This window comes from Apus apus, chromosome 17, assembly GCF_020740795.1.
Source record: "Apus apus isolate bApuApu2 chromosome 17, bApuApu2.pri.cur, whole genome shotgun sequence".
NCBI classification, from domain to species: domain Eukaryota; kingdom Metazoa; phylum Chordata; class Aves; order Apodiformes; family Apodidae; genus Apus; species Apus apus.
Genome location: NC_067298.1, coordinates 541,593 through 560,915, shown reverse-complemented (window position 1 = coordinate 560,915; position 19,323 = coordinate 541,593). Strand labels below are relative to the sequence as shown.

The 19,323-nt window shown below is 50.6% G+C and overlaps 1 protein-coding gene across 1 annotated transcript in view; it reads right to left on the bottom strand.

Moving 5' to 3' along the window:
• The window catches only part of NTN1 (netrin 1), a 106,969-nt gene that overhangs the window by 46,945 nt on the left and 40,701 nt on the right, over positions 1–19,323 (bottom strand). Inside the window, exon 2 of the mRNA XM_051634777.1 lies at positions 3,475–3,663. Within this exon, the coding sequence (XP_051490737.1) occupies positions 3,475–3,663 (189 nt within the window). The remainder of the gene's footprint in view (positions 1–3,474; positions 3,664–19,323) is intronic.

Genomic DNA, 19,323 nt, shown 5'->3' with positions numbered 1-19,323 from the left:
AGCCCAACTTCTTGTGCTGCTAAGACAACTTCAGATCATTAAAAAATACCTTTGAATTAAAAAAAAATGTATTGATTTGGCTATTAAAAAACAAACCAGCCCTTACCTGGGCAGGAGGACACTGCCCAGCTCCACCTCCTGCTCCCCTTTTGCTGCCTACCCTCACCCCGTGCCCTGCAACATGTCCGATAGTTTGTAGGTTTTTCTCAAATTTAAAACAAAAAAATAGAAATAGTAAAAAACATTGCTGCTGTGTGATATTTTTGCATAAATGCCAAACCCAACCATTTAAAAGAACGTAACTGGTGCCTCTATAATTTTCTGAAGTTAGATACATTGTGAATTGAGGTACATAACCCAGTCCATGGGGTGGAGTGGGAGGTCGGAAACACAAGTGAGGAGAAAGGCAGTTTAGCTGGATCTATCTGTTAGGTGGAACTGATGAAGTGGAATTAATATAAAAATCTCTTTAGCAACTCGTTCAAGGAATATTTGCTGTGAGTTCACCAGAGGCTTGCCAGGGTGGTGAAGTGTGCTGCAAGCTCACTGGGCAGCTCTCTAGCAGTTCACAAGGCAGAGGTGCTTCAGGAGGTGCATTTGTTTAGCTGTAGGACATGAACAGAGTGATGTGATGGTTGAAAGAATCTAGTCTTCTTGGAAAAAAACAGTCTGCTGGATGAGATGAGATGAGATTTTGGGTGGTTGTGAGGTAGGTGGCAGATGCTACAGGATGGTTAAGTTCTTAATTAATGTAAATAATAATGTAATAATGTAAATAATAAACGTATTTACATTTGGTGGAGGTGAGACTCCAGGAGAGCTTTGCCCACTGGCAGATGGCTTGGTGAGATGATCAGTTAATACTGTTATCAATGAAGAAATGGCTGAAGCTGATAGTTGGTAGGGTTTGCTTTTTAAAAATCCCTGTTTTGAACAATTTTTTTTCAGAACTGTCCTTAAATCAGGAAAAAACACAAAGAGAGAACACAAAATACCCTGGTGTCATCAACAGAGCTCAGGAAAAGGCATTTTCAAAGGAATGCCTTTGCTGTAGGAAGCTTCATTTCTCCTGCCGTTGTATGGGACGATGGATTACACCAACAATAAACCATCCCAATGACTGTGAAATTGTGCTAATAGCCTGTGAGTCGGTAGCTGCCCCTGCCCCAGCATATTTATGACAAACCTTTGTATCTGTTAGCTCCAATAGCCACAGTTTTGTTATAAACTGGGGGGGGGGGGGGGGAAGGGGGGGGCTGGAGAAGTGATTAAATGTGGGTGATCTCAGATTTCAGGAGTGCGAGAGGTCAGAGAAGGCAGGGGGGTGAGAAAAGAACAGTTGTAAAGATCATTTAATAAAGAGAATAACCCAGTGGCTGGGAAATTCAGCCTTAAAATCTTGCTGAGTGCCTCACGAAGGCCAGTGTGCACCTTCCTGGCTGGGGAAACTGAGGCATGGCATGGCTCTGAGGTTCCCCACCCTGTGCATTTTGGGTAAGAGCATCATGCTCTCTGTCTCCTCCAGCCATGGAGAGGTTAGCAAGAGTGGAGGCCCAGCAAGGATCATTGGGCAGGAGAGGGGGAGCAGGTTCCATGGCTGGGAAAGAGAGCTGGGAAAAGCAAGAGAGAGGAAGGTCCTGTGAAATGCTGGGGGCAATAAGATAGAAAGGGTTAAGTGTTGACATCACTGCCAATGAAAGGCAGGATTGAAAAGCTGGGGATCAGCACTATGCTCCAGTGGAGAATCCCCTCCCTGCTTCCAGTGCTGATCCCAGCGGACTGGAATCCCTATGGATGCACAGTGACCCCATGGCTGGGACAGAGCCCTCCCCTCTGACAAATCCCGTCCTATCCCCAGGACTCTCCATGCTGGGGAGACAGCTGGGATAGACCCAGCCCTGGGAAGGAGTTAACTGGGCTTGGGGAAGGGTGGGAATTCCCACCACCACCCTGCCACCCCAAAACTCTTTCTGGTGAGCAGGAAGGCAACTGAGCATCAGGCTCTGGATGTCAGCAAATGCCTCTGCAAGCCCATTGCTGCCCAGGGGTGATGGGTGCCCTCCTGCATTGCTGCCCAGGGGTGAAGGGGATTGCTGCCTGGCCCTTCTTGAGAAGATCCCACACCTTCACCATTTCCCTTTGTTGCCCTCAATCTAACACCCTGTTACTTCAGCTGCGACCCGGCCACGAAAGCAGAAAGAAGCAGTTTATTACAACACATCCCGGCTCAGGGCCAGGGGGTGAGGCATGGCAGGCAGCTTGCTGCTGGAGCTGGGGTTCAGCAGGGTGCTGGGTGTTGGGGCTCAGCCCTCCGAGCCCTACCCAACTTTCTGGCTCCTTGGACCCCAAAACAGCAGCTCCTTTTTTCCCCCAGAGCCACAGCCTGGGTTTGCATCCCACCAGCCCAGGCTTCAGCTGAAGCTGGAGCTTGTTAGAAGCCTCAGCATAGAGTGGGTTGAAAATGTCTTGTTGAAATTATTTTTTACCAGGTGAAAAACAAGGGGAAGTGTAGGGCTGGCTAAATAAGTGATTGCATTTTCTGCTTGGCAAAGAGTGTTTGTTTTCAGTGGGAAAAGAAGCAAACAAACAAAAAAACCCGAAACCAAAACAAATACAAACCAAACCAAAACAAAGAACCACGAAGAAGCATTTTCATTAAAAAACTGAAAACACTGAAGACTCAAAGATTTCCAGCCAAAAATACCCAGTTTGGGCCAAAAAGTTTCCCATTTCTTGTTGAAATTAGTCTTTAGAGAGAAAAGAGCTGAAACTCTCTGTGGGAAAACTCAGCATCTTCTAATCTGGCTTTTGAATGTTTGCTTGATTCCCTCAGCCATGTCTCAGGGTCAGGATTTCTACCTCTTCCATCAGACAGCTGAGAGTTAAAAAAGTTCATTTGCAGGAATTGCTTATTGCTGTTCCTGCCCCAGCTGAAGCCCCCCTTCCCTTCACATCAACTGTAGGAGAAGAGGAAACCTCAAAAAACTTTGCTTGCTGAGCTCAAAATGAAATTGTTTCCCATTTTACTGTTCTTGATTTGTCTGGAGGAATGACATGTTTTTTGTGGGGGTTAAAAGCTGGTTGTGGGGTACGAGTGGAGGGTGGGAGCAGGAGATGGACCCGGTACCTGGGATCTGTGTAACTCTTTCCTCACACGTGTGGTGACCAAGTTAGCTCTGGTTATCAGAGGAGATGAAGCACGATTTATAAGTGATAAAACCTGAAATAATTTAAAGTCATCCTCAGCGGTGAGGACTTTTTGTATTTTGGTGGTGTTGTTCTCATCAGTAGGCTGAGGGACACCAGGGAGCAGTGATGGTGGGGATGTGGGGGCAAGAAAAGTCACTTAAAAGGTTTGGGGGAGGGAGGAGTGGCAGGAGTTTGACGAGAGCTGTGGTAGCAGGAGTGGCCGGAAGGGGTTGGAAGGAGAAGGAATCGTTTGGTCCCAGCCGTGTCCCCCTCCCGACCCGGTACCTTTGCAGGCCTTGCGGTGGGAGATGGGCTTGCTGAGGTCCCTGTAGAAGCCCTCCTTGCAGTAGTGGCAGTGCCGCCCCGCCGTGTTGTGCCGGCAGTTGAGGCAGACGCCGCCGCTCTTGCGCCCCGACAGCTTGTACAGCTCCATGTTGAAGCGGCAGCGCCGGGCGTGCAGGTTGCAGTTGCAGGCTGCGAGAGGCAAAGAGCCAAGAGCATCAGTACCTGTGCCTGGCCACCCGGGGGACGACCCCGGGAGCTCCTGCAGTGGGGATGGGGATCCTCGAGGTCCTGTCCCGCTGTCCCACTGCAGCAAGGGTGTTACAGGGTGGGATGCTCTGCTGACACCTCGGGCTATGGGAAGCCAACGGCAAAACCACATCATGGAATCATCATAGAATCATCGAATGGTTTGGGTTGGAAGGGACCTTAAAGATAGTTTAAATCCAACCCCTCCCGAATTGGCTGGGACACCTCCCACTAGATCAGGCTGCTCCAAGCCCCATACCACCTGGCCCTGAGTGCCTCCAGAGAGGGGACATCCACAGCTTCCCTGGACAACCTGGACTAGTGCCTCACTGTCCTCACACTGAAGGATTTCTTCCTAATGTCTAACCTAAATCTGCTCTCTTCCAGTTTTAATCCATTACCTCTTGTCCCATCACTCCCTGTCCCAAGTCCCTCCCCACTTTCCTGTAGCCCCTTCAGGCACTGGAAGGTGCTCTAAGGTCTCTCTGGAGCCTTCTCTTCTCCAGGATGAACACCCCAACTCTCTCAGCCTGTCCTTGTAGGTGAGGTGCTCAAGCCTTCTGATCATCTTTGTGGCCCTCCTCTGGACTTGCTCCAGGAGCTCCATGTCCCTCCTTGACCAGTGGTGTGTAGCAAGTCCAGCTTTTTGGAAGGGAAGCTGAGGTCACCAAGACCTCTTTTCACTATGTGACATGCAATATTGCCTCTCCCCATGCTTAAGGCAAATTAAAAGTGGGGTGCAGGCAGGGCTGAGAGGGCAGGGAGCACATCCAGGGTTCAGAAACACAACAACAACCCCCCAGCTGTGCCTCCAGCTTTTTCCTGGGTGCTTTGTCCCATGTGAGTGCAGCTCATCTCCCCTCTCCTCTGCTCTGGCATGTGCTACATCACATTGTGCTACTGCTCAGTACAAAACACCCCCCCCAGACTTCTGTGAAGTCCCACTCCCATCACCTGCCCGACCTTTCCAGTACTCCCAGTCTCACCAGTTCCAATATATGTGTGATTTCCAAACATTTCAAGACCTTCCTAGGTAGCTTCTGTCCTGGCTTTCCTTCCCATGCCTGGGACCAGTAGCACACAGCTCTGTTGCATGTTTGCAGCCCTGACTATGCCAATAAAACCTCACCTCTGCCTCCACATCTATCATCCCACCACTGGGACAGACCCGTTAGTCAAAGACCAAAAAGTTCCTCTCTGCTTTGATTGCATGTGCTGGGACTGAACCTGCCGGGAGATGCCCAATTTCTCCACCATATGCGGCCTAATGTCAACACTGGGTCTATTTTAACAGGGGCCTTTGCAAAGGAGAACTTAAAGACTTCAAAAGCTTGACCCCTCGCCTGCCTCTCCCTAGAGCTGTCACAGCAACATCAAGAGGCAGTTGCTGGGGCTCTGTGCTTTGCTGAGAATCTTACAGCTTGTTTTCTTTTCCCTTTGCTTTTATTTGCTCTTCGCCCCTGAACAATGTGTCTGTGCAGTGCCAGCCCACAGCTGGGCCTCTCGCCTCCAAACGAAGGTGTCACGGCTCTGGGCTTGTCACCTTCCTTTAGAGCAGAGACATCTTAATCCCTCATTCCTTCCTGTTTACCTTATGGTGCTTGCCCAAGACAAAGCCATGCTATATTTGTTTAATTATCAAATTTCAGCCCAGAAAATGACAGTGTAGTTCTGGATTATTTCTTGGGAACAATCCCCAGCTAACTCATGATAGGAAAGCAAAGTGGAGAGGAAAATCCTCTGATCACGTCCAAGCAGCAGGATGGAGATTGCTCTCTCCATGCTTTGCAAACTGAATTCCTCTGGCCGACGTGGTGAGGCACAACCTCATGTCCCCACAAAAGCTGGCAGAGCAGGAGAAGCAGCCACCAACGTGCTAATGGTGAGAAGAGTGGCCCAAGAGCTGTTCACCAGCTGTGAGAAAGTGAGATTCCTGACACCAAGTGGGGCCACCACTTTGAACTGCGGTTTGCTTCTCCTCAGATGAGCTCACCAGCCTGCGGGTACGTTTGTCATCTCCCATTCTGGAGACTCCATCAGGGAGACTGGAGACACAGCTCCTGCATCTGGAGGGAATTGCTACTTTTAATATCTGCTCAGTCCCACAGACCCATTTGCTGCATCCACACCCAAACAGCCTGTTGGCATCTGAAAGTAGCACAGGACCACTTGCCAAGCACTTTCTGCCTCCCCTGTAGGAGGTTTTTTCTCTTCCATCTTCATTCCAGGAAGAGCTCTTCAGACTTTGCTAGGAGCACCCCAGCAGCCACTCAGTCAGGGCTTGATAAACAGGGTCTTAGATGGGATTCCTGCCCTGTAGGACACATCAGCTAAGCTTTTGGGAAGAAAGTGGCCCTTTTGAAGTCCCAATCCTTGTTTTGCAGTGAGGTGAGCAAGCTGCTGAGATCAAACTCTTTTCCTGGGAGTGCTGGAGGCACCAGGTTGAGGTACCTCTGCTCAGAACAGAGCCTTCAACCAGGCATGGACCAGTTGAGAGGTGCACCAAGGCTGAAACATGAAAGATGTCCTCTTGGCTACAGCTAATCACCAAGGTGACACCTGTATCAATGGCATGGCCTCAGGGCTCCCTGCAAGCAGAGGAAAAAAAGATCTAAGTCCTTTAGTCTGAGAGTCTGCCACCCCTGCTGTCACCTGTGGTCATGTGGGGACATCTTAATTGTTCAAAGCCTTGAGACACTTTGCCTTTCATAGAATCACAGAATCCCAGACTGGTTTGGGTTGGAAGGGACCCTCAGAATCATCTAGATCCAACCCGTGCCATGGGCAAGGACACCTCCCACTAGACCAGATTGGTCTAAGCCCCACACATCCTGACCTTGAACACATCCTGGCCACAGCTTCCCTGGGCAACCTGGGCCAGTGTCTCACCACCCTCACAGGAAAGAACTTCTTCCTACTATCTCATCCAAATCTCCCCTCTTTCAGCTTAAAACTGTTTCCCCTCCTCCTATCTCTCTCCCTCCCCAGCTTTCCTGGAGCCCCTTCAGGCACTGGAAGGTGCTCTAAGGTCTCCCTGGAGCCTTCTGTTCTCCAAGCTGAACACCCCAACTCTCTCAACCTGTGTCCAGAGCAGAGCTGCTTCCTTTGGTGCTACAAACCATGGGATTTAGTCTCTGTTGATCAACATAAGGAGATACTTCTCCAGGGAGGTGGCATGGCCTCAGAGAAGACCTAGTTTTTCCTTGAAGCTGACACAAGTACGTGTTTTCCAAAGAGCATGAAAGCCCACCACCTCCTCGTAAAACTTGTATTTTAGGAGAGCTGGACTTGGTACTCAAATATTTTGCAAGACTGCATTGGCAAATCCCTTTTTAAAATTCAGAGCTGAGCCCACCCGAAGAGTGAATGGAAATCTTCGCATTTCTTTGTGCTGGTTGATAAGCAGAAATGCTTTTGCCAAGCCAGGCAAGCAGAACTCTGGGAATTTTCTCAAGATCTTTGCAAATGTTTCAGTTGGTCCCAGCAAGGCAGAGCTGCTTGGGAATATGGAGGAATAAGTGGAGTGTGCAGAGCTGCTGGCAGCCCTGCTCCCGGGGACTCACTTGAGATTGATTTTCCAGGGAGGGGAAAACCCAGTATCTGGGGAAGGCAAGAAGCTGAATCTCAGATGAAGCTTTAAGGAGCTTCCCAAAACAGCTGTCCCTGTCCTCATCCAGAACAAAAGACTGTGAATATGCCTCAAGATATAAACCCTCCCAGGAGGGCAAGAATGAGCTGGGAGAAGGTGTGGGCTGGACAAGCCCCTCTCCATGCCCAGCATCCTGCCCTTGGCCTCCCTGTGAGCTGCCTTCAAGCAGACAGGGAGCAACAGCCACCCATCCACTGGGACTTCTTGGGGTTTTTTTGGCTGTCAGCTTAGCCTTGGCTCTGTCCCCTCCTTCCACCTGCACTCCCAGGGCACCGACGACACCCCTGGGCTTGGAGTGCCTCCCAACCCTGTGCATAAGGCTGCTTTTCCATGAGCCACCCCCTCCAAGCCACCTGGTTGTGGAGACAGAAGGGGTCAAATTGATCCAAGGAGAGTGGTTTTAACTGAAATTACTGTCTCCTGTGCTTACGCAGAGTGCCTGGTCCTGAGTGACCATTGCTAGCTGGCAGCTCTGTCTGTAGCCTGATGTGGTTGCAGATGCCCAATGGCAGAGGCTTGGTGTGACTGAAGGCAAATAGCCATCCTATTTTTTCCTCACAATAGTGCATAGGGATGGAAGAACTAGGGCAATGCAAAATGACCCATCAATGCATCATAAAGTCCTTGCTGGAGACAAGCCTAGGACATGGGGTGATGGGATCCATCAAAATGATGCTACAGCCTCAGAGAAAACTGGCAGTGGGAGCTGGGAGATGCTGAGTGTGGGCAGCGCCTGGGCACACAGCAATCCCTGGGCCTAGCTGTGAGTCCCAGCCGGGACCCAGCAGCAGGTCAGGGTGCTTTGTGGCCACATTTTCCCTGGACGGCGTGCTCAGGAAACGTGGCTCCCGCCCACCCTCTCCCTGGGCTGGTGGTTAATCTCCTGCTGTGCTGAAGCATTTGCCTTGTTCCTAACATGAATTGGCCTGGCTTTAATTTCCAGTCAGCGCTTCTTGGTTTGTGTTTTCCTGCCACACTAAGTGGCTCTTTAGCAACCCATCTTTTCTTTCTATGAACATCTGCGCCAGCTGTAATAAAAATCACCTCCCAAGACTGGCATCACCTACGCTCCCCACACTTTGCTTTTCATCCAGTGGAGAAGACCTCCTGGCGTGGGCTGCAGACCTAACTATGGGCTGAAAGTGTGCCAGGTGCTGAAGCCTCTCCCATGAAAGGTTTTGGCTCCAGTTGCTTGACTAAACTCAGTGCTGCTGTCTCCTGATCTCATATTTTGCCAAGGACCTCACAAGCCTTTTGTTCACTGACTTTATTGCACACAGATGTACAGAGCTTCATCAAACTGTCTCTACCTGGGTTGCTGGGCTCTGGTATGAATAACCAGATATCACTTAAATGCAGATGTTCAGAAACCTGGAGAAGGTTGGAGCAGAAAAGAGGAAAGCTGTGGTTTGGAGCAGGGTGAAGAAACTACAACAGAAGCATCTCGCATTAAAAACAGTTACTTGGTCAAATGAATGCGTTGAAGAAGGTCAAGCTAGGCAGGATTTTCCATTTGGAAGAATGAAAGGAGATGGGTGAGTGGGAGGTGCAGGCTGGAGTGTGTGGTGGGAGAGGTGGTTGTGGTCTTCTGTGTCCTCCGGGCCCCACGTCCCAGCGCCCTGCATCTCCCAGGACACATTCCTCTCTGTAGTTTTCATTCAGCAATGACAATGCTGCCCTTTCAAAAAAACCCCACCCTTTTAAAACTTATATTTTGGCAATTTCCAAAATGCAAATTGCTTTTTTAAACAAACGAAAACCCCAAAACATTTTGTTTTAATTTTTGCAAACAATAATTCAGGGGAGAGGGGAAGGGAAAGGGGAGGATAGAAGAAGCCAGGGGCTGAAAGCAATCTCTAAATTTGACTTGAATTTATGAATAGTCTCAGTCTCCTTAAAATTGTCCTTTTCCCAGATAAATTTTTTGCCAGAAAATTGCTTGCTCAGCCCAAGCCATTATTTCTTTTCTGCAGGAGCAAGTCTTGTGTGCATCATCCTGGTGCTGAGAGGGGCATCCTGCCCCTTCTCTGCTGGGGAGGGGCTTTGCTCCCAGGGGACACTGAAGATACCTTCAAGGATACCATCTTGCAGGGCCATATTGGTGAAGGAAACAACTGCTCTTCAGTCAAAGTGGTGGACAACTGAGATGGAGCAGCCAGAGAAGGGGGGTCCCATGAGCTTTCTGAACTGCGAGGTAAACAGAAAGCCCCCATGGAGGCAGAAGGAGGGGGGCCCTGGTCCCCTACAGCATCGTGTCCCTTCAAGCCTGCTGCTGGCAGGTTTGAGGTTTTGGAGCAGCTGGGAATGAACCGGGAGCTTCTGCATTGCTGCATGCCACCAGCCCCTGTCCAGCATTGTGCTGTGCCTGCTGAGTGACCCCGGATGCTGTGGCCCTTCAGGGATGTCCCCTGGGGCCATGGAAGCTGCCTGAGCTGGGGAGGAGGTTTGTGCCCATGCTTGCTGCAGCAAAATGGCAAAGCATGGATGAGCACCAGCCATGGCAGCGGTGAAGTTCTGCACAGTGCAGCCACAGTGCATGGCCCTGGGAGCTTGGAGTCATTGGGGTGGAGCACCCAGATCCAGCTCTGCTCCCCCTGTGCCCTCCCGTGTGGCTTGGGGCCACTGGCCACTGACCCCATTGGTTGACACTGAACAAAAACCCATTTGCTGGGGAAAACTCATTTACATATGGTGTTAAGTCTGAGTAAGGAGGATGGGGAATGGGTTTGGTTTGCTCCAGGTAACCCTGCCACGGGAAAGTACATCGGGGAGGGGGGGGGATTGTGGCTGCAAGGGGGAAGTGCAGGGTCTGTGCTAGTCCCCAGGTTTTTCTGATTGTCAGAGCAAAACGTCAGATGCACCACAAAATATGCAGCCCTGGCTGGTATTGCCCACGACACTAGAGCCACGAACCTGGCTTGCAGCAAAAGCACTTGGGGGGAAGAGGGAAGGAAAGCCCCATCCTTGCAATGCACCCCAGCGACCCCCCTCCCACGGGGTTGAAGGTTTTTTTGGCAGCCCCTCACACCACAAAGCCTCTCACCCCTCTCTACTCACAAGAAACACTCCTGAGAGCAAGGAAAGGCCCAACTGCAAGTGTAGATGAAGGAAGAGAGAGGTCCTGGAGAGAAACACACTGAGACAATCTGCCCCATGGCACAAAAAGGGGTTGGAGAACAGAAGACCTTTCCATGCATGAAAAACCTGAGGAATGGCAATTCTGTGGAAAAGCTACAGACAAGATGGCACTAGAGTGCCCCAGGGCCTCCCTGGGGATCCTGCATGTCCCAGGTGCTCTTCACTTCCCACTCTGCTCAGGTCCCACACTGGGATGTGCCCCAGGGACCAGGAGGTGTCTCCTAGAGATGTCAGTGCTGGTTCTGCAAAGTGTAACAATGCTCTGCACTACTGAAGCCCACATTGGTAACAGCAACAGTTACACCTGCCTGAGATTTCTAATGATAAGACCCTCATCTTCTTTTACATAAAAAAATGCCAAACTCACTGTTTGGGCTGAAATGTTTGAGACCAGGTGTCTGACTCAGGCTGAATGTTGCTGGAAAAGTTCCTGCTAAAATGATTCAGCTGCTAATGAGAAACAAGGCTAGTGAAAAACACAGGGTTGTGCCAGTGCTAACAAATTTGGGGATTTCTTTCCTTAAAGAAAATCCGTTGCCCTTATATTTGAAGCCAAGGCTTGGGAAGAAAAACATTGCTCCCTGGTAGGGATGTGTCTTTTGCTGTCTCTAAGAACTGCTGAAGTTTGGCTGGGTTTCTAAGTCACTGAAAAATGGGGGACATGTTAGGTCAAAGCTGATGGAGTTTTGCAGTTAAATTCTCTAAATTCTTATTTTCACTGGCCAAACCAAGCTCAAAATCAAGCCCATGGAGACAGGGCAGTAGATACTTGTCCTGCTCCCTCCTGCCACTTCAGGCTTCCCCAATGATGGTCACCAGCAACACGAGGGGTGAACTTTTGGCAGATGCTAGAGGGTGGGTAGAAGCAAATGCTGAACAGTAGAGCTTGACAGTTCAACCTATTAATGTATTTTGGGGATTGCCCTCTCTCCAGCAGACAGTAGGGGTGAGCTAGGCACAACCATGGTAAGCCAGTCATTGATCAGCACCTGTTGCCAGCTCAAGAACTGGCCATCAAAGCTGGGCAGCAGGCAGCTTGGCAAACCCAGTGTGTGGTCTCTGGCATGTGGCTTTGAGAACAGATACAGGGAGAAAGTCCATAACTGCTCAGAGAAGCTGTGGCTGCCTCATCCCTGGAAGTGTTCAAGGCCAGGTTGGATGGGGCTTGGAGCAACCTGGTGTAGTGGGAGGTGTCCCTGCCCATGACAGGAGGGTTGGAACTGGATAATCTCTAAGATCTCTTCCAATCCAAACCATCCTGTGAGTTTATGATAGATCAAACTCAAACTTAAGAAGGAAGCATATAGAGGGTGGAAGCAAGGGCAGGTACCCTGGGAGGACTACCAAGCAGCTAGGGATCAGGTTAGGAGAGCCAAATCCCAGACAGAATTAAATCTCAAGAATAGGAAAAGCTTTTTTATGTTGGTGAAAAAAGGATGACCAAGACTCTCCTGAAGGAAACAGGGGACCTAGCTATGCAGGATATTGAGAAGGCTGAAGTTCTCAATTACTTCTTTGCATCAGTCTTCACGGGCAAGTGCTCCAGCCTCATCATGAAGGCCACAGCAGGTGACAGCAGGGACTGGGGGACAAAGCATCCCCTACTGTTGGAGAACAGTTCCATGACCATCTAAAGAACCTGAAGGTGCACAAGTCTGTGGGACTTGATGGGGTCCATCCACAGGTCCTGAGGCAGCTGGCAGGTGCAGTTGCTGAGCCTCTGTCCATCATATTGGAGAGGTCATGGTGGCCTGGGGAGGTTCTCACCAATTGGAAAAAAGGGAACAGCCCCTGTTTTTAAGGGGAAAAAGGAAAACCTGGGGAACTCCAGGCCAGACAGTGTCACCTCTGTGCCCAGCAAGATCATGGAGCAGATCCTCCTGGAAATTCTGCTAATGCACACGGAAAACAAGGAAGTGACTGGTGACAGCCAACATGGCTTCAGTGAGGGTAAATCATGCCTGATCAATTTGGTGGCCTTCTATGACAAGGCTACAGAGATGGTGGTTGATGGCAGAGCAACTGATGTCATCTGCCTGGATTTGTGCAAAGCATTTGACACTGTCCCACGTGACATCCTGGCCTGCAAATTGGTAGGACATGGATTTGAGAGATGGACCACTTGGAGGATCAATAATTGGCTGGATGGCCACACCCAGAGAGTTGTGGTCAATGGTTCAGTGTCCAAGTGCAGGCAGGTGATGAGGGGTGTTACCCAGGGGTCAGTACTGGGACCAGTGCTGTTCAATATCTTTGTTTGTGACATGGACCATGGGATGGAGTGTCTCCTCAGTAGGTTTGCTGATGACATCAAGCTGTGTGAAGTAGTTGACACCCCAGAGGGAAGGGATGTCATGCAGAGGGACCCTGACAGGCTGGAGAGGTGGCCAGTGCCAACCTCATGAAGTTCAGCAAGGCCAAGTGCAGGGTCCTACATCTGGGTTGGTGCAACCCCAGGCACAAATCCAGGCTGAGGGAGAATGGATTGTGAGCAGTCCTGAGGAGAAGGACCTGGGGGTGGGAGGAGATGAGAAGCTCAACATGAGCTGCCAGTGAGGGCTGGAGCCCAGAGGCCAATTGTGTCCTGGGCTGTATCACAAGAAGTGTGGCCAGCAGGGCCAGGGAGGGGATTCTGCCCCTCTGCTCTGCTCTGGTGAGCCCCCACCTGGAGTGCTGTGTCCAGCTCTGGAGCCCTCAGCACAGGAGAGACATGGAGCTGTTGGAGAGGGTCCAGAGAAGGGCCATGGAGATGATCTGAGGGCTGGAGCAGCTCTGCTCTGGAGACAGGCTGGGAGAGTTGGGGTGTTCAGCCTGGAGAAGAGGAGGCTCCAGGGAGACTTCCAATACCTTAAGGGAGCCTACCTGAAAGCTGGGGAGAGACTTTTCACCAGAGAAGGCAGTGATAGCACAAGGGATGATGGTTTTAACAGATAGAGGGGAGATTTAGATTAGACATCAGGAAGAAATTCTTCCCCATGAGGGTAGGAAGGCACTGGAATAGGTTGCCCAGGGAGATTGTGGCTGCCCCCTCCCTGGAGGTGTTCAAGGCTGGATGAGACTTGTGCAGCCTGGTCTGGTGGGAGATGTCCCTGCTCACAGCAGGGAGGTTGGAACTAGATGATCTTTAAGGTTCTCTCCAACATTAAGCATTCTGATTCTATGGTTCTAAACACAAAAGAGGAAATAAGTCCCATCAGATCAGCTATTGAGGGTTACTTTCTTGACACTCACAATTACCAACTTTCCTCCAGTGCTGGAGACAAAAGGTCTTCCCAGCAAGTGAAGATCCCTTTGGGGAGCACCTGGCAGCTGCTGCAAACCAGGTATGGTGGCAGTCACCTCTCCAGCCCCCCATGCCGTGGGAGCTGGTTCCAACAGCTACAGACACTACTTGCCACTCAAGCTGTGACATGGACCTGTCTGACTGTGGTTTGATACGTTTTTATTAATTTCAGGGAGGGTGATATTTTAATAATCACTTCCACATTTATTAGTTCCAGGCTGGACTGGAGCACTGACATCTCCCAAGGTATTTCCTGGCTGCCCACATGGTATTTCTAGCCCCAAAGAAAGCATCACAGGAGCAAGAGCAAGACTTATTCCTGGGAGATATAGAGCTCTGTGATGTTCAGATTATGAGCCAGATTTTAGCAATTTCTGAGTGGTGGAGATCTCCCCATTCCCAGCCAGCACACGTGGCAAACAGCTGCTGGCAGCCAGCGAGGGCCCACTGACTTGCCTTCCTGCCATGAACCCTTGGGGACATCTCCAGTGACCTGCGATGGCTCCTTCAAAACCACCAGGGTGCTGATTGTCTATCAACAGGCAAGGAGGATGGATGAGAAACCTGTGGGCCTGTTGCATTGCATTGAAATGTTGAGATTTGAGGCAGCCTCTCTCCCAAGGCATTTTATCCCAAGACAAAAGCAGTCTTGCTCAATACAGGATGAGACACACAAAGCCAGCAGAGTCCTGGTGCAGCACACTCAGTTGTACACAAAGTGCTTGCAAATGGGCTGCAAATTGCCCTTTGCTTCCTCCAGGGAGTGTGCTAGGAGGGGACATTGGCTGCTTTTCGACAGAGGCTGGAGTGGAGTCTTCTTCCATCTACACCACCTCTGAAAACTGTCTGGAGATGAAAGCTTCAGCCTTGTAGGTCTACATCAGGAGTCTACCTCAACAAAGACTGGAGGAACCATCTCTGAGTGGTGGGATGAGAGCTCCAGGTGGACCTCACCTGAGGCCTGACCTGTGACTGGGGAGGAGATGGGCAGAGTATGTGCCAGGCTCTCCTGGCCTGCATGGACACTGCACTGACATTCAGGTCCCAGCATAGCCAGTTAAGTGATGGTGCCCACAGTCACCTTCTAGGTGATCTGGCAAGAAATCCCTTTTCTTTCATAGCTGTGGGATCTGACCAGGAGATTTTCTCTGCAAATCAAGAAGCTTGCAGATAAGCTTTGGCCTGGAAAGAGTTTAATTAATATATTTTTTTTGAGAGTCGAGAAATGACCTCTGTATTTCTATCTGGGAGATGATACCAGGCTGTTATCAGCTTTCTCTTATTTAATTGCTCCATCCAAATCCAGCCTCCTGAGGTTGTAAATACTTTTAAATGAGTTGTTTGAAACTCATAATTCATCCAGATGCCATCTGAAGGCTAATGAGAGAGCCCACCCCAAAATCTTGGGGTTATCAGGGGAAGCACACAACCACCAGCCCCCTCTCTGCCCATCCCAGCCAAGCTCTGAGCTGCTCCTTAAGTGTCCATGTTTATTTAGAGTCCAAGAGGAATCCACTTGGGAACAATTTATCCACTTAGGCTTTGGCCTTGTGGTTTCCCTCTTATTTGAAGATCTCAGCAGCAGCTTTCCTCTGAGTGCTGTGGGTGTTGTGATACTTGGCAGGAACACCTTTCTCCACCCCAGACCGTGGCGGGGCCTCCTACCTGTCCAGCCTGATCACCCCAATGGGGAGTTACGAACTGCTGCAGGTTGAGTGGATGGATTTTTCAGGTGCCAAAAGCAGCACCCCAGTCCCCAGGTGCTTGGTCTCATCAATATTATAGTGTTACTGTAAAATCAGAGCTCTACAGCTCAGAAGAAGGGCATGTGGTGATGGGAATCTGAGCACTGCAAACCTCAAAGAGATGCTCCAGCCCAGACCAGGGGGCAGAAACCAGCACACCCAGCCCACAGGCCATCCATGCCCCAGCCAAACACATTTTCCTGGAAGTTTTCCTACTTTTCTAATGCGGGAGTATATCAGGCACTTGAGGGTTAATGTCACAGCAAGGAACAGATATTGAAAGAATTTACACATTAGGAGCAAAGGTTGTGCAAAAAGCAAAAGTCCTGATAATGCAACCAACCCAACAAAGAGTCCGAAAATTTTAAAATCCATATTAAAACTGCTCAGCTTGAAAGGACCAGGGATACAAACAGCCTTAGTGCTGCTTCCATCACTGCCCCAAGGAGCCAAGAATACTGGCTGTGACTGCCTGATAGCTGAGGGCTGAAAGCAAAGCAAAGCAAAGCTGTTCCAAACCAGCTCAGGCTGTGACTGCCCCAGGGCAGACCCAGCTCAAAGTGGTGCCACTGGTGTGCCCAGGCACTGCCCTCAGCTCTGCTAATTCACCCGCCTGTGAGGTCGGGCTCTAGTTTAAAAACAAACAAAGCATGTTCAAGGATGTGTTGTGTTTTTTTAACCCTAGATCATTTCCCAATCTTGTCTGGAGTGGGGCCAGGGGAATTGTTAAACCAGCCCCAGCCAGACCTGCTACCAAGGGGACTCTGTGGCTGGGAGCTCCAGCAGGGAGCCATGCATTACCTGTGGCACCTCCCCCAAACCCAGAAGTATCCCCCTGGGGTGACATGGACTGAGGGTGCTTGTACCAGGAACACCTCTCCATAGATTTACTCTTGCAGGATTTCCCTTTGCAGACTGCCAGCACTGCCTCTGAATGCCACTTTTGTCCTTCCTCAGCCATGGGTTTGGTGCTGCCTGCCCTCCTCTCTGCCAGGGCATGGCCACCCTGGGCACCCTGTCAGCCTGGGCATGGCCAGTGGCTGCATCTGTACAGGCCTCTGTACCCCTGTGCCAGCAAGGAAAATGGGACTCCAGCCCAGAGGGCAGCATCCTTCTCGGAGCCAGGAAAGGATGGGGATGGTTCCCTGCAGACAGCTGCAGTGGAGCTGTTGGGCTACAGCAGGGACAAAAGCCCCAGGGAGAGGGTCTCTCCAAAGGGATGGTCCCCTTCATTCTGTCCCACATTGTGGGCCTGTTTGAGAGATGGTCCTGCCTGTGCCTGCAGATGCTGCTCCAGCCCCTCCCTCGTGCTGGGAGATGGAGCATGGGGTGGCTTCGGGAGCACTCACCACATTCCCCATGACTTACAAACCTCAGCTTGGCCACTTGACCTACCAGACAGTAACAAAAGCTTAACAGATGATGACTCTCAGAAAGGGTCTTGGTTTGTCCTGAGGCTGGGCTGGGTCAGGGGAGCAGTTGGCAGCTCAGAACGTTTCCACCCAGCCGGGTGGGGCCAATGTTTCCTGCTTGGGCACACAGGTTGTCCCTGCTCTGTCCAACACAGCCTGGACTTGGTCACTTTTGCTTGGCAGCTCTTTCCCTGGCCAGGAGATTTTCCCCAGTATGGATCTGCTTCCCAGCCCACAGGCCAGCCCAGGAGGGGCAGAAGAACCTATGCCACCCCCAACTGCAAAGCCCTGGCTATGCCATGAAGGACACATAGGTCTAGAGAAGAACCTTGAGCTACCCTACAGTGCTGTGGCTGAGACTGACAGTCACCCCTTTTCTTAACTCACATATTTTAAAATAAATGAGTGCTCCACCAGACCAGTTTCTTGCAATAACTATAATGCAGTGAAGAACCAGTGTCTTCAAAAGCAGAGATCAAACACCACTGATCCTAAATAAGTTTTGATCTTATCTTCCCTGCATGGTGGGTCTCTCTCTGTTTTCCTGGCAATGAGGATCACTGATCACTTCTGGCTGGTTCGGTTCACCAGTAAACAACCCTGAAAAGGGCCTGAACCCCTGGAAACCTGCAAAGGGCTTTACTAAGTCAGATATGTACATGGGAAACACCATTCCAGGAGCCTAGGGCTAAGTACCAACACATCATGTCCCTGTTATGCTAATAAAATGCAGTAGATTACTGCAAATTAATCCCTGCTCAATCAGTCCTACAGTGACTATGAACACAGGGGCCATCCACCTCCCATGCACGGCTGGAGGAAGGTGGGAGTCAATCACATGCGTTTGTTCCCTCTGCTCTGCCCTTGTTCCTGCTCTAGAAACACCCCAAAATGTGGTAGCTTGATGCCAAGGCACCCATCAGTGGCCAGCTCTCCCCACTGCTGGGCCCATTCTTGCTTCTCCCAAGGCACGCTCTGCCAGTGCATGGCCACATGCTGCCCCAGGCCACCACAGCTGGTGACAAACACAGCTGCACTGTCCCCTTTCCTGCCCTCTGGCAAACTCACAAACTCCACCAGATGCAGATAAGGGCCTATCATGGCTCGATATGATCCCAGTGCAATCCTGGCTGAGCTGCCTAACACCACTGTGCCTCAGCTTCCCTTTCTGGAAGCAGGCATGTGCCTCAGAGGGGTCCTGGGAGGTTTAGTTTTGAGAAAGTCTGAGAGCTCTGGGTAACAGGGGCCAGAATTGTTTGTGGCTCTGCAGAAAGATGTTAGATGCATTACAAAAACCCAGTTCTATCTGGGAAATCTCGACTGAGACATTTTAATTCTAGTGCCAAATCTTCCAAAACCTGGGGTTCATGGGACAAGCATCCACCACCCACCTCACATTCCCCTGGCCCCCGTACAGGCTGCAGGCTGGCTTGGAAAGGGCAAGCAGGTGTGAAGAGCTGAGGATTCCTGTGTTTGCTCAAGGATATTTGCACCTCTGAGGCTGGGGACAGAGATCTCCTTTGTGGCCATGTAAACACAGCTACCTTATCACCCAGATTTTATCAGGGGATCTGAAAGAGAAGGAAAACTGCTTATGTGCCTGACCTCCTGATCAGCACTGTCATCAGCATGGACACAGGCCGAGGTGTCGGGACAAGCTTGTCCACCTTGCTGCCCCCATCCTTGCTTTATGCTCTGTGCTCCCTGGCTTGGCCCCGCACTCCCCGACAAGGCATTGGTATCTACTCAGTTCGGAAGCAAAGCTACCAAACCTGGCCCTAAAGCTTGCCTTGGGCAAGGATGATGCACCTGGAAAAGCAGCAGCACTTCACTGCCCAGCCCAGAGCCTGTGGCTACCTGCAGGCTTTCCAGAGTCGTTCAGGGCAAACTTTGATGGTGTAAAGTCAAAACACACAGCCCCAGCCTTCCTGGGGCTGATCCTCTGTCTCTTTCTGAGGGATTTAATCCAGATCAAAGCTAGTTAAACACAGGGATTTCCCAGCTTTTCTGCTGGGGTGAACCTCCCATGCATGCCATGGCCCTGGGACACTGCCTGGGCTGGCCTGGCCCTTGCTACTCCTTTCACCCAAGCAGAGGCGCCAAGGAAGACCACAACTGTTTGAAGAGGATGGTTAATACCCAGATGTGACAGCATTCATTGCAGCTGGGCAGCTCTTTGGAGAAGAACTGGACATGAACACCCAAACACATAAAGCTGCACATGCTTCAGGGCAGGAAAGGCAGTTTTCCTCTGTGAAAACTCTTTGCTTTTCATTTTAGCCAAGAATTGAGGAATGGATGTGCTGAGAGGTGGGTTCCCTGACAGTAGGAGGGGGATGTTGTGGTCCTCCCTTTGCTAATGTCACATCACCTTCA